The following is a 12,837-nucleotide window of genomic DNA, read 5'->3' as shown; positions in this document are numbered from 1 at the left end:
TTTAGTTTCAGTCATGAGGATGAGCGCTGTTTGCACTGTGGGAGAGACAGTCTTTTTCCTCTCAGGGTCCAAGGCCAACCACCTGGAACAGAGAGCGAGGTCATGCTGAGAAACTGCACACATGTTTGATCAAGTTCATTTGCAGTACAGATTAATCAGTTACAATAAAATCGTTGAATGAATGACCTTTTCAGCACAAAGTCTTTAAAATCATATCTCACATCCAAAAATATGTGTAGCCTATTCAAGACAGCTTTTTGGTAAATACCAGCCTGTTGGATGAATACCATCTTTGTTATATAATTTACAATGAAATTACTTTGTTACAGTTGGTACTGGACACAGTCTTCTAGGTAGCAATTGTTGCTGTCTGGTAGGCCTATTTGTTATAATGACTCCCCGAATAACAATAAGCAATTCTTAGGTAATAGATACAGCTGTAACCATGTCGTTTCTTGTAAATACCAGAGAACTTGGAGACCATAAAATAAAGCATGACTAACTTTCTGTCTTTTACCTTTGTCTGAGGAGACAATGTCAAATCTCCACGTTGGGGTCTGTGAATCCTTTTTTCCCCTCATTAACAAGGACAGGTTTTTCTGTCCTAGTGTGCCAAACGAGAATCTGCAGAGAAACAACAATGAAAAGACATCAGTGACAGCACTCACACACACTTCTCCACCCTCCCTTTAAAGACATCAGTGACAGCACTCACACACACTTCTCCACCCTCCCTTTAAAGACATCAGTGACAGCACTCACACACACTTCTCCACCCTCCCTTTCCGTGTGGGTTGTGGTGATGATCTTCTGAGTATCTACTACCAAATATAGCAACAACAGCAGTACAAAATGGTACAATAGGGCACCTATCTGTAAAGAGCTGCTCAAGTGAGCGTGTCAGTTCTTCTGTTCAACATTATATGGGATTAGCCAGGAATAGCCTGGATCCCGTGTGGGGGGGTGGGGGGGTGGGAGGTCGTCATTTTAATTTTGTTGTGGTTTATTTTTGGTTCTTGTTTTATTTTATTGTGCCGTGTTGTATGTGTCGTTATTGTTTATAATGTACCTGTCTTGTTGTCGAGTTGTTTAAAAAAAAAAAAAGTTGATCACAAAAAAAAACATTATATGGGATTTATGGGGGAAAAGATTTTCTTTGTTCAGACCTGTTGCGTGTTAAAAGTCCATTGATCGAAACAACAACAACAGGGTGTCTTGCATTGAAACCCATTCAATATGTAATCATATTAGCTAAAAAAACGAATTCTCATATCTTGTACACATAGACCTGTGTATGTCGTATGGCTCCAATCGAGCCATATGTATGTGATGTGTTTTGAGATGCGCCCGGAGCCCAATCCCACTTTACCCAGGTGTAGAGGAGGTTAATAGTCACACTTGTGTCTGAAGAGGTAGATTATAAGCATGGAGTATCCTGCCCCCGCCCCTCCTCATGGTTGTCTGTGCTGGAGCCCCCCCCCCCCCCATCTACTCTCCTCCAGGAATCCTGTGCTGGAAGACATATAATCAGAGTGAATAATGTGTGTATATGTGTGTATATGTGTGTATGCTGGTGAGCTCAGGCCTCTGGCTGACTTCTCTGTGCCCAGCGAGAGGCTTAGCAGCTTAGAGACCAGAGCCAGGGAACATACTGGAAACAGAGTAGACATAGACAATCACTCTCTGCCATGAAGCTTTTATAACTCATCTGTGTGTGGAGATGGAGCCTGTCAGTTACCTAATCGATGCACTGAACATTCCAGCATCTGGTGGTACAGTATATCTTTGGAGTGCTGCTGAGGGTGAACTTGCAGAGGCAATTGAACTAAAGTTTGATCCATCAGAGGATCAACAGAGAATCCATTTCATTTTTTTTTCTGACTGAAATTAGAGTTGTTGAGATCACTGCACACAGAACAACATGTGTGTTGATTAAAAGAAGCACACCTGTCGACTGTTGAAATAGGTCTTACTGGTCCACACTCAATAAGTCTTACTGGTCCACACTCAAAAAAGAGAATAACACACAATAACATTCTAATATGCTGACTTGAGCATAATTCTGGTGTTAAATGACAAACTACGCAATGCAAAATGCCTTTGGTAGGAGTGACCAGTCTACTCGGCATTACCTTAGTGCAATTTGCTGCTTTGGGCTCCAGGTCATTGAGGGTGACCAGCTCTCGGAGCAGGCTGCTCTCCTGATAGCCCCCCTTCACTCCCCGCAGTTTGAAGTAGGCCTGGGGCTTGAAGAGGATGAGCCGCAGGTTGATGGCAAACCCTGCCATGTCAATAGCGAAGGGCCTATGAGGGTCAAAAACTGTCTTCCAGCCATATACCTTCCCGGCGGCGTTGACCTTAGGGGACTCATAGCGCAGTCCTCCAACAAAGGCCACAGGCCACACAGACACCTTCCTGGTTGACCTCATCTGGGAGGGAACATAGAGGAGGGGAAGATGGAGAGAGTTAGTCTTTACTGTGTTGTTTGATAAGATGGAGAGAGTTAGTCTTTACTGTGTTGTTTGATAAGATGGAGAGAGTTAGTCTTTACTGTGTTCTTTGATAAGATGGAGAGAGTTAGTCTTTACTGTGTTGTTTGATAAGATGGAGAGAGTTAGTCTTTACTGTTGTTTGATAAGATGGAGAGAGTTAGTCTTTACTGTTGTTTGACAAGGGAAGATGGAGAGAGTTAGTCTTTACTGTTGTTTGACAAGGGAAGATGGAGAGAGTTAGTCTTTACTGTTGTTTGACAAGGGAAGATGGAGAGAGTTAGTCTTTACTGTTGTTTGACAAGGGAAGATGGAGAGAGTTAGTCTTTACTGTTGTTTGATAAGATGGAGAGAGTTAGTCTTTACTGTTGTTTGACAAGGGAAGATGGAGAGAGTTAGTCTTTACTGTTGTTTGATAAGATGGAGAGAGTTAGTCTTTACTGTTGTTTGACAAGGGAAGATGGAGAGAGTTAGTCTTTACTGTTGTTTGATAAGATGGAGAGAGTTAGTCTTTACTGTTGTTTGACAAGGGAAGATTGAGAGAGTTAGTCTTTACTGTTGTTTGACAAGGGAAGATGGAGAGAGTTGGTCTTTACTGTTGTTTGACAAGGGAAGATGGAGAGAGTTAGTCTTTACTGTTCTTTGATAAGATGGAGAGAGTTAGTCTTTACTGTTGTTTGACAAGGGAAGATGGAGAGAGTTAGTCTTTACTGTTGTTTGACAAGGGAAGATGGAGAGAGTTAGTCTTTACTGTTGTTTGACAAGGGAAGATGGAGAGAGTTAGTCTTTACTGTTGTTTGACAAGGGAAGATGGAGAGAGTTAGTCTTTACTGTTGTTTGACAAGGGAAGATGGAGAGAGTTAGTCTTTACTGTTGTTTGATAAGATGGAGAGAGTTAGTCTTTACTGTTGTTTGACAAGGGAAGATGGAGAGAGTTAGTCTTTACTGTTGTTTGACAAGGGAAGATGGAGAGAGTTAGTCTTTACTGTTGTTTGACAAGGGAAGATTGAGAGAGTTAGTCTTTACTGTTGTTTGATAAGATGGAGAAAGTTAGTCTTTACTGTTGTTTGACAAGGGAAGATGGAGAGAGTTAGTCTTTACTGTTGTTTGATAAGATGGAGAGAGTTAGTCTTTACTGTTGTTTGACAAGGGAAGATGGAGAGAGTTAGTCTTTACTGTGTTGTTTGATAAGATGGAGAAAGTTAGTCTTTACTGTTGTTTGACAAGGGAAGATGGAGAGAGTTAGTCTTTACTGTTGTTTGATAAGATGGAGAGAGTTAGTCTTTACTGTTGTTTGACAAGGGAAGATGGAGAGAGTTAGTCTTTACTGTTGTTTGACAAGGGAAGATGGAGAGAGTTAGTCTTTACTGTTGTTTGATAAGATGGAGAGAGTTAGTCTTTACTGTTGTTTGATAAGATGGAGAGAGTTAGTCTTTACTGTTGTTTGACAAGGGAAGATGGAGAGAGTTAGTCTTTACTGTTGTTTGACAAGGGAAGATGGAGAGAGTTAGTCTTTACTGTTGTTTGATAAGATGGAGAGAGTTAGTCTTTACTGTTCTTTGATAAGATGGAGAGAGTTAGTCTTTACTGTGTTGTTTGATAAGATGGAGAGCGTTAGTCTTTACTGTTGTTTGACAAGGGAAGATTGAGAGAGTTAGTCTTTACTGTTGTTTGACAAGGGAAGATGGAGAGAGTTAGTCTTTACTGTTGTTTGATAAGATGGAGAGAGTTAGTCTTTACTGTTGTTTGACAAGGGAAGATGGAGAGAGTTAGTCTTTACTGTTGTTTGACAAGGGAAGATGGAGAGAGTTAGTCTTTACTGTTGTTTGATAAGATGGAGAAAGTTAGTCTTTACTGTTGTTTGACAAGGGAAGATGGAGAGAGTTAGTCTTTACTGTTGTTTGATAAGATGGAGAGAGTTAGTCTTTACTGTTGTTTGATAAGATGGAGAGAGTTAGTCTTTACTGTTGTTTGACAAGGGAAGATGGAGAGAGTTAGTCTTTACTGTGTTGTTTGATAAGATGGAGAGAGTTAGTCTTTACTGTTGTTTGATAAGATGGAGAGAGTTAGTCTTTACTGTTGTTTGACAAGGGAAGATGGAGAGAGTTAGTCTTTACTGTTGTTTGACAAGGGAAGATGGAGAGAGTTAGTCTTTACTGTTGTTTGATAAGATGGAGAGAGTTAGTCTTTACTGTTGTTTGATAAGATGGAGAGAGTTAGTCTTTACTGTTGTTTGACAAGGGAAGATGGAGAGAGTTAGTCTTTACTGTTGTTTGACAAGGGAAGATGGAGAGAGTTAGTCTTTACTGTTGTTTGACAAGGGAAGATGGAGAGAGTTAGTCTTTACTGTTGTTTGATAAGATGGAGAGAGTTAGTCTTTACTGTTGTTTGACAAGGGAAGATGGAGAGAGTTAGTCTTTACTGTTGTTTGATAAGATGGAGAGAGTTAGTCTTTACTGTTGTTTGATAAGATGGAGCGAGTTAGTCTTTACTGTTGTTTGACAAGGGAAGATTGAGAGAGTTAGTCTTTACTGTTGTTTGATAAGATGGAGAGAGTTAGTCTTTACTGTTGTTTGACAAGGGAAGATGGAGAGAGTTAGTCTTTACTGTTGTTTGACAAGGGAAGATGGAGAGAGTTAGTCTTTACTGTTGTTTGATAAGATGGAGAGAGTTAGTCTTTACTGTTGTTTGATAAGATGGAGAGAGTTAGTCTTTACTGTTGTTTGACAAGGGAAGATGGAGAGAGTTAGTCTTTACTGTTGTTTGATAAGATGGAGAGAGTTAGTCTTTACTGTTGTTTGATAAGATGGAGCGAGTTAGTCTTTACTGTTGTTTGACAAGGGAAGATTGAGAGAGTTAGTCTTTACTGTTGTTTGATAAGATGGAGAGAGTTAGTCTTTACTGTTGTTTGACAAGGGAAGATGGAGAGAGTTAGTCTTTACTGTTGTTTGACAAGGGAAGATGGAGAGAGTTAGTCTTTACTGTTGTTTGATAAGATGGAGAGAGTTAGTCTTAACTGTTGTTTGATAAACAAACAAAAAAGACATGCTGCCGGTATTGTAACAGTGTTACAGACAAACAGCTATTACTAATAACTAACACATTGAAAATAATAAGGCCAGCATCAAAAACGAAAATAGTAAACAGTAAAACACAACACATAATACTAAATAATAAAGAAAATAATACTGTAGGGGCAATCAATTAAAGGCTAGTCTATGAAATAGTTTTAAGAAGAGATTTAAAATAGTGTCTAGGGGCAAAGGCACAGTCCACTTTTGTCTTCAGTCTATACTCCGGAATGGACAGAAGGCCACACGTTGAATATTAGATGTATTAAAATATGTTGACATTTTCGTTACATGCAATAGTGAAAATATGAACCAACAAACTACATTGTTTATTATGCTGTATCAGTGGAACCCGGGATGCAATTGAGTAAAACAAGTCTTGTTGTAAAAAAAATAAATAATAGTTTTCGGCATATATACGATGAAGAACCCACTCAATATTATAACCAACAGTTTTGCATTCACTAAAAACCTACAGTTTGTTAGCAAACTTGGGTCGGGGTAGTATTCATATTTTTGAGAGGGCGTGTCCCCTTCGGTACTCCCAACCCAAAACTTCATAAATAGCCATGTGCGCTTGTCTGTTTGTTGACAAGACCGACACTGACATCAAGGACTTTATCCACAGAGAAAGTTTTGTCGATCAACATACTATTCACAGGACTGTGGTCTGTCAATACACCTTCTGCATTGTTTTGGGGCAAGTGAGTTACATGCATTGTTTACTAAGCTGTGTGTATGTAAACGTTTGTATGTGTGTTGCGACACACCGACAGTGAGTTACATGCCATAGCTAAACGGGTTTGCTTGTTAACTATGTAGTGAGTTACATGCCATGGCATAGCCAAACGTGTTAGTTTGTTAACTGGAGAGTTACATGCCATGGCATAGCCAAACGTGTTAGTTTGTTAACTATGTAGAGAGTTACATGCCATGGCATAGCCAAACGTGTTAGTTTGTTAACTATGTAGAGAGTTACATGCCATGGCATAGCCAAACGTGTTAGTTTGTTAACTATGTAGAGAGTTACATGCCATGGCATAGTCAAACGTGTTAGTTTGTTAACTAAGTAGTAAGTTACATGCCATAGCCAAACGTGTTAGTTTGTTAACTGGTATGTACATGGTATGCTGGGTCAGTGTTTACTAGGCTAGCCCCCCTTACTAGGTCCCCTACTTGTGGACCTTTTCATCAGACCATGTCACATTTTCTAATGAGAGGGGGTAGGTGGGGGGACTGTAATGGCAAAGTCATTCATGCTCAGTAAATGCAGCAGAAATAATATTGCTTGTGTACTTTTGTGGAAGTGCTTTTTAAATGAGGGTGTTGCTGGGAGTGTGTGTGGTGGGGTTAGTGGCACTGGAAACAGGCTCCAGTGTCTGAGCCCATGTACTACATTATCAGATTATCAACTATCAGGTCAAGGGATCAGAGAGGAGGCGTGTGAGCAGGATGGACTGGGCCAGGGGTTTACGGGGAACCGTGGGTTTGGAAACATATCTGTGCAGGATAGTCCCATTTAACAAGCTTTGTGTGTGCCTCCAAGACCTGAAGAACATCGGGGTGAGCTGGCAAGAAACAAAGGCCCAGGCCCAAAAGAGAGTGAGATGGAGAGCTCTGGTGGACGCCCTATGCCCCTCAACGGGGTGAAGAGGACTAACTGTGTGTGCCTGTGTGCCTGTGTGTGTTACCCTCTTCCATGGGTAACATGATTTATGTCCATTTGAAAACTGGTAACTAATCCCAAACTCTAATGTGAGAAGACAGACATCCAGGCACATGAATCAATTTGGAACGCATGGAAGGGTGAGATGGGAATTTTCACAGTGCTCCAAATTATCATCAGAAATACAGTAGGGACTATTATAGGATGATTCTATGGCCTGGCATATTGCCTACAGTCTTTCTCGGAAGATAATGCTTGTAACGTTGTAACAGCTTGTAACGTTTTGGTTTAATGTATTTATAATTGTTTACTGTACTGTATATACTGTACCTATTCGACAGTGATGATGATTCTATTTTAAGCGAGCTGATTCACAGCATGGTTTGGAAAGGCAACATGAGCATGTTTTGAGGGGGAAAGCTTAATAATGAATGCACCCCTTCACAGGAATGTAGTTTAACTGTGGGAGATGCATCTTTCATGAGCCATTTGAATTTTCACTATAGAGCAGAGCCTCTCCCCATGTATTTCTACACAGAATTGTCCTCCTGTTTGTTTTGAACTTAAAAGCTGGATGTGAGTATTTATATGTACTGAAAGCAATACCAGGTTGGTCATGTTTTGTATTTCATTCAGCCCTGTGTTTGTAACCATTCTAGTGTAATTAAGCAGCAAGTACGCCTGTTATTGATCACAGTGGGCAAGACTACATGACATTTTAGGTGATATAATTGCACATTTTGGTATTTTGCATTACAAGTCAATCAGAGCAAACATCATTCAAGTAAATTGAAGTCTAGATTACCATACTCAAAAGACAAGTTATCTCCAGTCTAATCATTTGAATTGGATGTCTACCGTGAACCTCTGCATTTGAAGGTATTTTCGCCTCCTGTCCACGTTGTGACTTACAGTACACCTGTTAGCAGGTCGATGAGAGTGGGGGATATTTACTGCTCTGTCAGGTAGGGTTGGAGCACTGAAGTCTTCACTCACTCCATCTATTGGTCAGTGTTGAGACAGCCCAGTCCTAAAGCTTGTTACTCCACCCCATTAAGAGGCCTGGAGCCTGGAGTTGATGGAGGGCTGGGAGTGCAGTGTGCCTGATTCCCAGGGACATGTAATGACAGGCCCATCGATATGGAAGTCAGCATTTACAATGTTCCCTATCACACTAACAAGACCTAAGGTTGATGCTCTAGGGATCCAGCAGCATCCATCCAGGTAATGCGTCCAACATGTCCTCAGTCAAAATGGATGGTGGCCTGAGACTCTGGCTACAGGTCCAAACCTTCTCCTGGCATTATTGAATGTATTGGACTGCTGTTGGTAACACAACTATGCATTACTTTTGCTGTTCTACTATTCCTAGGACAAACCATAGGTGTACCTGATTGTCAAGACTGAGATGAAGCAGATTGCTTTTGCTTCAGCAAGTCCAACTAGTGTTCTTCCTATTACTTATAAGTGGGCTTGCTTCAGCAAGCAACAACTGGTCGCTAAGCAATTTAATATCTGCCATTGCATAAATTAAATAAATGTAGCTTTTTATTCATGCTTGTATGCTTATTCTTGTAAAATGTAAAATAATAATTATCAAAATGACGTGTTTGAAATGGTATACTTTCTGTTACTATTTCCTCATTTCATGAAAGATGTAAAAATTGTGACAGTGGCTGGTGAAAGTCACCAATAAAAATGTGACATACATTTCAACGTTGTTGAAAATCACATCACAGACTCGCTATTCAAGCCAAAATACTGCTACGCAATGGATTCGGTGAGTAATCCCCACTGCTACCTAGTTAACTATAACACTACTTTACATTGTTAGCAGACTCACAAAAAAAGCTGTGTTAGTTGACTAGCGATGTATCATTGATTTTCATCAGCTTGTTAACGCTTTCACCAGCAGCTGTCACATAATACTATGATCCCATCAGTTTCCAGTGATTGCTTAGCTCGCGCTTTTATTTTGATGTTGCGAAAACAAAAACGAAGCCTCATTGTCGTGCAGAGATCAGATGCCGAACTGCCAACATGTTTGCTGTATTTATATGACTTGGCAGTAGGCAGTCATCACTCAATGCTCGTTTCATTCACAGAACAGCATGGGTTGCTTGCACTGTTTGATCGTGTCATGAAAGAAATTTATTGTATTCAGTCTTTTCACACATTCGACCAAACACAGAATATGTTTTTTTTGCTATTTTCAGCTGAATAATTTCGGAGGCCGAACTTTCGATGCATCCCTACTCCAAACAATTAGAAATCAGCCACTCCACTCTATGGAAAATAATCCACAAGTGGACAACATTTAAAACAAGAACACCTAGACAACTACCAGGACTTCTGGAACAATGTGCTTTGGACAGATGAATCCAAAGTTGAATTATTTGGGCACAGTAACAGAGGACATGTTTAGCGCAAACCAAAGACAGCATTTGAGCACAAGTACCTCATACCAAATGTGAAGCATGGTGGTGGAAATGTCATGACTTGGGGCTGCTTTGCTGACCACCACTATGAATTATTAATTGTATCAGAGGGTGCTTGAGGAAAACATGGGATCATCTGTCCAAAAATGTAAGTTGAAGTGGATGTGGACCATGCAACATGACAATGGTACAAAACATTCTAGTAAATCCACCAGGGAATGGCTCAAAAGAAAGAAAAGGAGAGTTCTGGAATGGCCAAATCAAAGGCCGGATCTTAATCCTATTGAGATTATGTGGGTTGATTTGAAACAGGCTGTGCATGCCAGACATCCCTCAAACATCACACAGCTGAAATAATTATTGCATGGAGTGAGAAAAATGTTCTCCTAGACCTAGTCGATGAGAGAGTCAGAGTCTGGTAGACAGTTATAGGAAACGTCTGATTAAGGTTATGTCAGCCAAATGGGGCAATACCAGCTATTAGGGCATATGGTGTCCTACATTTTTCGTCAGTAGGAATTGGCATCTTTGGAAATGTTTTATTAAATAAATGATAATAAAGTTACATTTTCAAACCATTTTGTTTTTGGTTCAAATGCATCACCTTAATCTATAGATATTGTTTGAAGAAAGATATTGATATGTCTGTATGAAATTTCTTAAAAAAAAGAAAACGTAATATTTCATGGGGTGTCCTAATTTTTTCACATTACTTATTGTGCCCTAGGTGCTACACAACATTATAAAAATAGGTACATATAGGATGATGTTATGCTATAACTTATGTACTGCCACTGTAGACCAAGCCGTGTTGCTAGTGATGTAAATGGTCATCTGATGACAGCATGCCCCAGCACGAACCTCCTCAAACAGCTCCAGGCTGTAAGTATTGTCATCATCAGCGAAGTACAAGATTCCTGCCTGGCTGCTGTTGGTGTTGAAGGTCTCTCTGAGCCAGCGCAGGGCCAAATTCCTCTGCATGGTGCCCCGGGGTATCCTGGGATCTCTCGTGTCCCCTCGGAGCTTGTAGTTCCGGGGCGTCTCCACATTGAGGTGGGTGTAGTTGAGACCCGTGTCCCGGAGCAGGCCGGTGACCAGGGGGGTCCTCCTCTGGGAGTCCTCCACCAGGATCCAGTGCAGGTTGGGCACGTGGAGGAAGGTGTTGGCCAGTCGGGTCAGCTCCGCTTTCTGAACTGGCCGGCTGTAGGTGGGAGTGATGATGTGGATAGTGGGCAGCACGTCGGACCAGGGCGGGGGCCGAGTGTAGACGTACTCGGTCCTCACCACCTCCACTATGTCCTTGTCAGAGGAGCAGTACTCCTTGGAGTCACCCTGGCCGGCCGGACTCCTCCCATCTGCTCCATCATCTGCAGGGGGGACAGGAAGACGGGTAAGGCATTAGCACACCCCGGGGCTGCCCAATGTATTCTGTCAGGTGACGCAATCCAAGAGCCAAGTACCTGAGAGTCGGTGCCGATGGACTGCAAGCCTCCCTGGTATGATAAAGATCTCTTTTACTAGGTGGTGACAGGCTGAAAAAAGTGAAAGCAGGGACCGTGAGTGGACAACACAGCTACAATGGACAGGGGTCTCCCTTTGCTGTCCCTATGCTCATTTTAGATGCAACAACAGTTGCAGGAGAACCAGAGTGTATCCCAGTAGTAGTAGTAGTCAGGATAGGTGCCCCCTATAGCCCTGTATGACAGATGGGATATCATTATGGGATCATTAAGGTTGTTAATTTCCCTCATTGTGCCACAGCTAATGGCAATCTCTATCTGTTGAGCTACGGTATAGCGAGGTTTTCAATTCAGACATAAAAAGGATATTTTTTTGCACCACACAGATTAACACAATCTCCTGATGGCCAGATGTTCATCAAAGCTTGCTAGAAAACATTCGGCTAAAATCCGTAGCTCCTTTTATAACAGATGCCTGCAGATTATTGTGTTAGCCTATTTCTCAGTCCCAGCAGTTGGCTACCTTTTATCTCATAGGCAAAAGCAAGGTTGCAAAGAAAAGCTATTGATTTACTGTCACCCTAATTTGGTTTTCTTAACTATGCAGCATACTTGACATTTCACACTGTTGGTTTATGGTCTCTGGAGGTTACGTTTATGCTAAGATTACTCTTCATGTGAGAGTGTGTTAACGATTGAATGAAGGCTTGTGTACATTGTGTGGATGGATCCTACACACATATGCACTATGTCAATTCAATAAAGCTTGTCTGGTCATGTCCAGAGGGTGATCATTTCTGTTCTACTGTTGAACTGCTAAATAGATGTACTTAGTTGCTGGAGACCAAAGCGTAATTTACTGTAGCTCTACTTGTGAGATCAGGCAGCAGCACCTACTCAAACAGAGCTATGGATAGGCCATGCACATTCAAATGACTCTTGACTATAATCACAATCTGGCCGATAACTGGAGATGAATGGTGCTGTGGAAGACCATTGTCATGTACTGTGCCATGTAATATTATGTAGGTTACTGTATGTGTGCTCAGTATTAATTTGGGGTGATCTTGAACCAAACACAAGTAATAACCATGTAGTTACTTATTAGTACTTAATTAGTTAGTTTACCATGTCATTTTCAAGCACCATGTAAATAGTGGCCTGTGAAACAAATCAATCAGTGACTACGCCCAAGTTGAACACTGTAGAAATCGAATAACACTGTTAGTTATGAATACATGTTTATGAATGAAAAGCCTATTACATAGGCCCACATAATGCAATGTAAGATAAAAGCCATTTAATTGTATGATAAAAGCCTTCAACAGAGAATGGAGTACAGTACAGTATATACCTTTGCGGATGGCAAGCAGTGGTGCGATTGCGCTTTGGTGCCAAACTGTGATGAGCAGAGTCCACGGTAACACTATCAACACGATGGCAAGAATGTCTCTTCTCTTCGGCATCTCCAGGATTGGTTGTATGCCTCGTCATTACCTGCAGAATGAGAGGAGGAGCAACAGAATATGTTAGCTATGGCCGTCAGTAAGTTAGTCAGTCACCAATTCATACAAGTTGTGGTTGGGTACAAACGGGTATCTAACACCCCAACGCCTTCAGAACGCAGGAGTCTTTTCGCACAACATAATAGCACATGTCAATGCTATTTATCGTCCTGGCGCATTTATGCTCCATTTATGCACATGCTTTCAG

The 12,837-nt window shown here is 41.2% G+C and overlaps 1 protein-coding gene across 1 annotated transcript; it reads right to left on the bottom strand.

The window, feature by feature from the left end:
- Positions 1-537: 537 nt before the first annotated feature.
- b3gat1a (beta-1,3-glucuronyltransferase 1 (glucuronosyltransferase P) a) lies at positions 538-12,599 on the bottom strand (the record flags this gene model as incomplete). The annotated part of the gene is made up of 4 exons (XM_080542710.1): positions 12,479-12,599; positions 10,526-11,031; positions 2,133-2,429; positions 538-624 (listed from the first exon to the last, which is right to left on the bottom strand). Exons 1-4 carry the CDS (start codon positions 12,588-12,590, stop codon positions 538-540), a joined length of 1,002 nt encoding a protein of 333 aa, XP_080398836.1. The 5' UTR covers positions 12,591-12,599.
- Between the last annotated feature and the right edge of the window lie 238 nt (positions 12,600-12,837).

The sequence above is a fragment of the Nansenia antarctica genome (genome assembly GCF_963989245.1).
Source record: "Nansenia antarctica genome assembly, chromosome: 12".
Taxonomy (NCBI): domain Eukaryota; kingdom Metazoa; phylum Chordata; class Actinopteri; order Argentiniformes; family Microstomatidae; genus Nansenia; species Nansenia antarctica.
The sequence above is the reverse complement of the archived record's forward strand: the minus strand, read 5'-3'. Positions and strand labels throughout refer to the sequence as shown.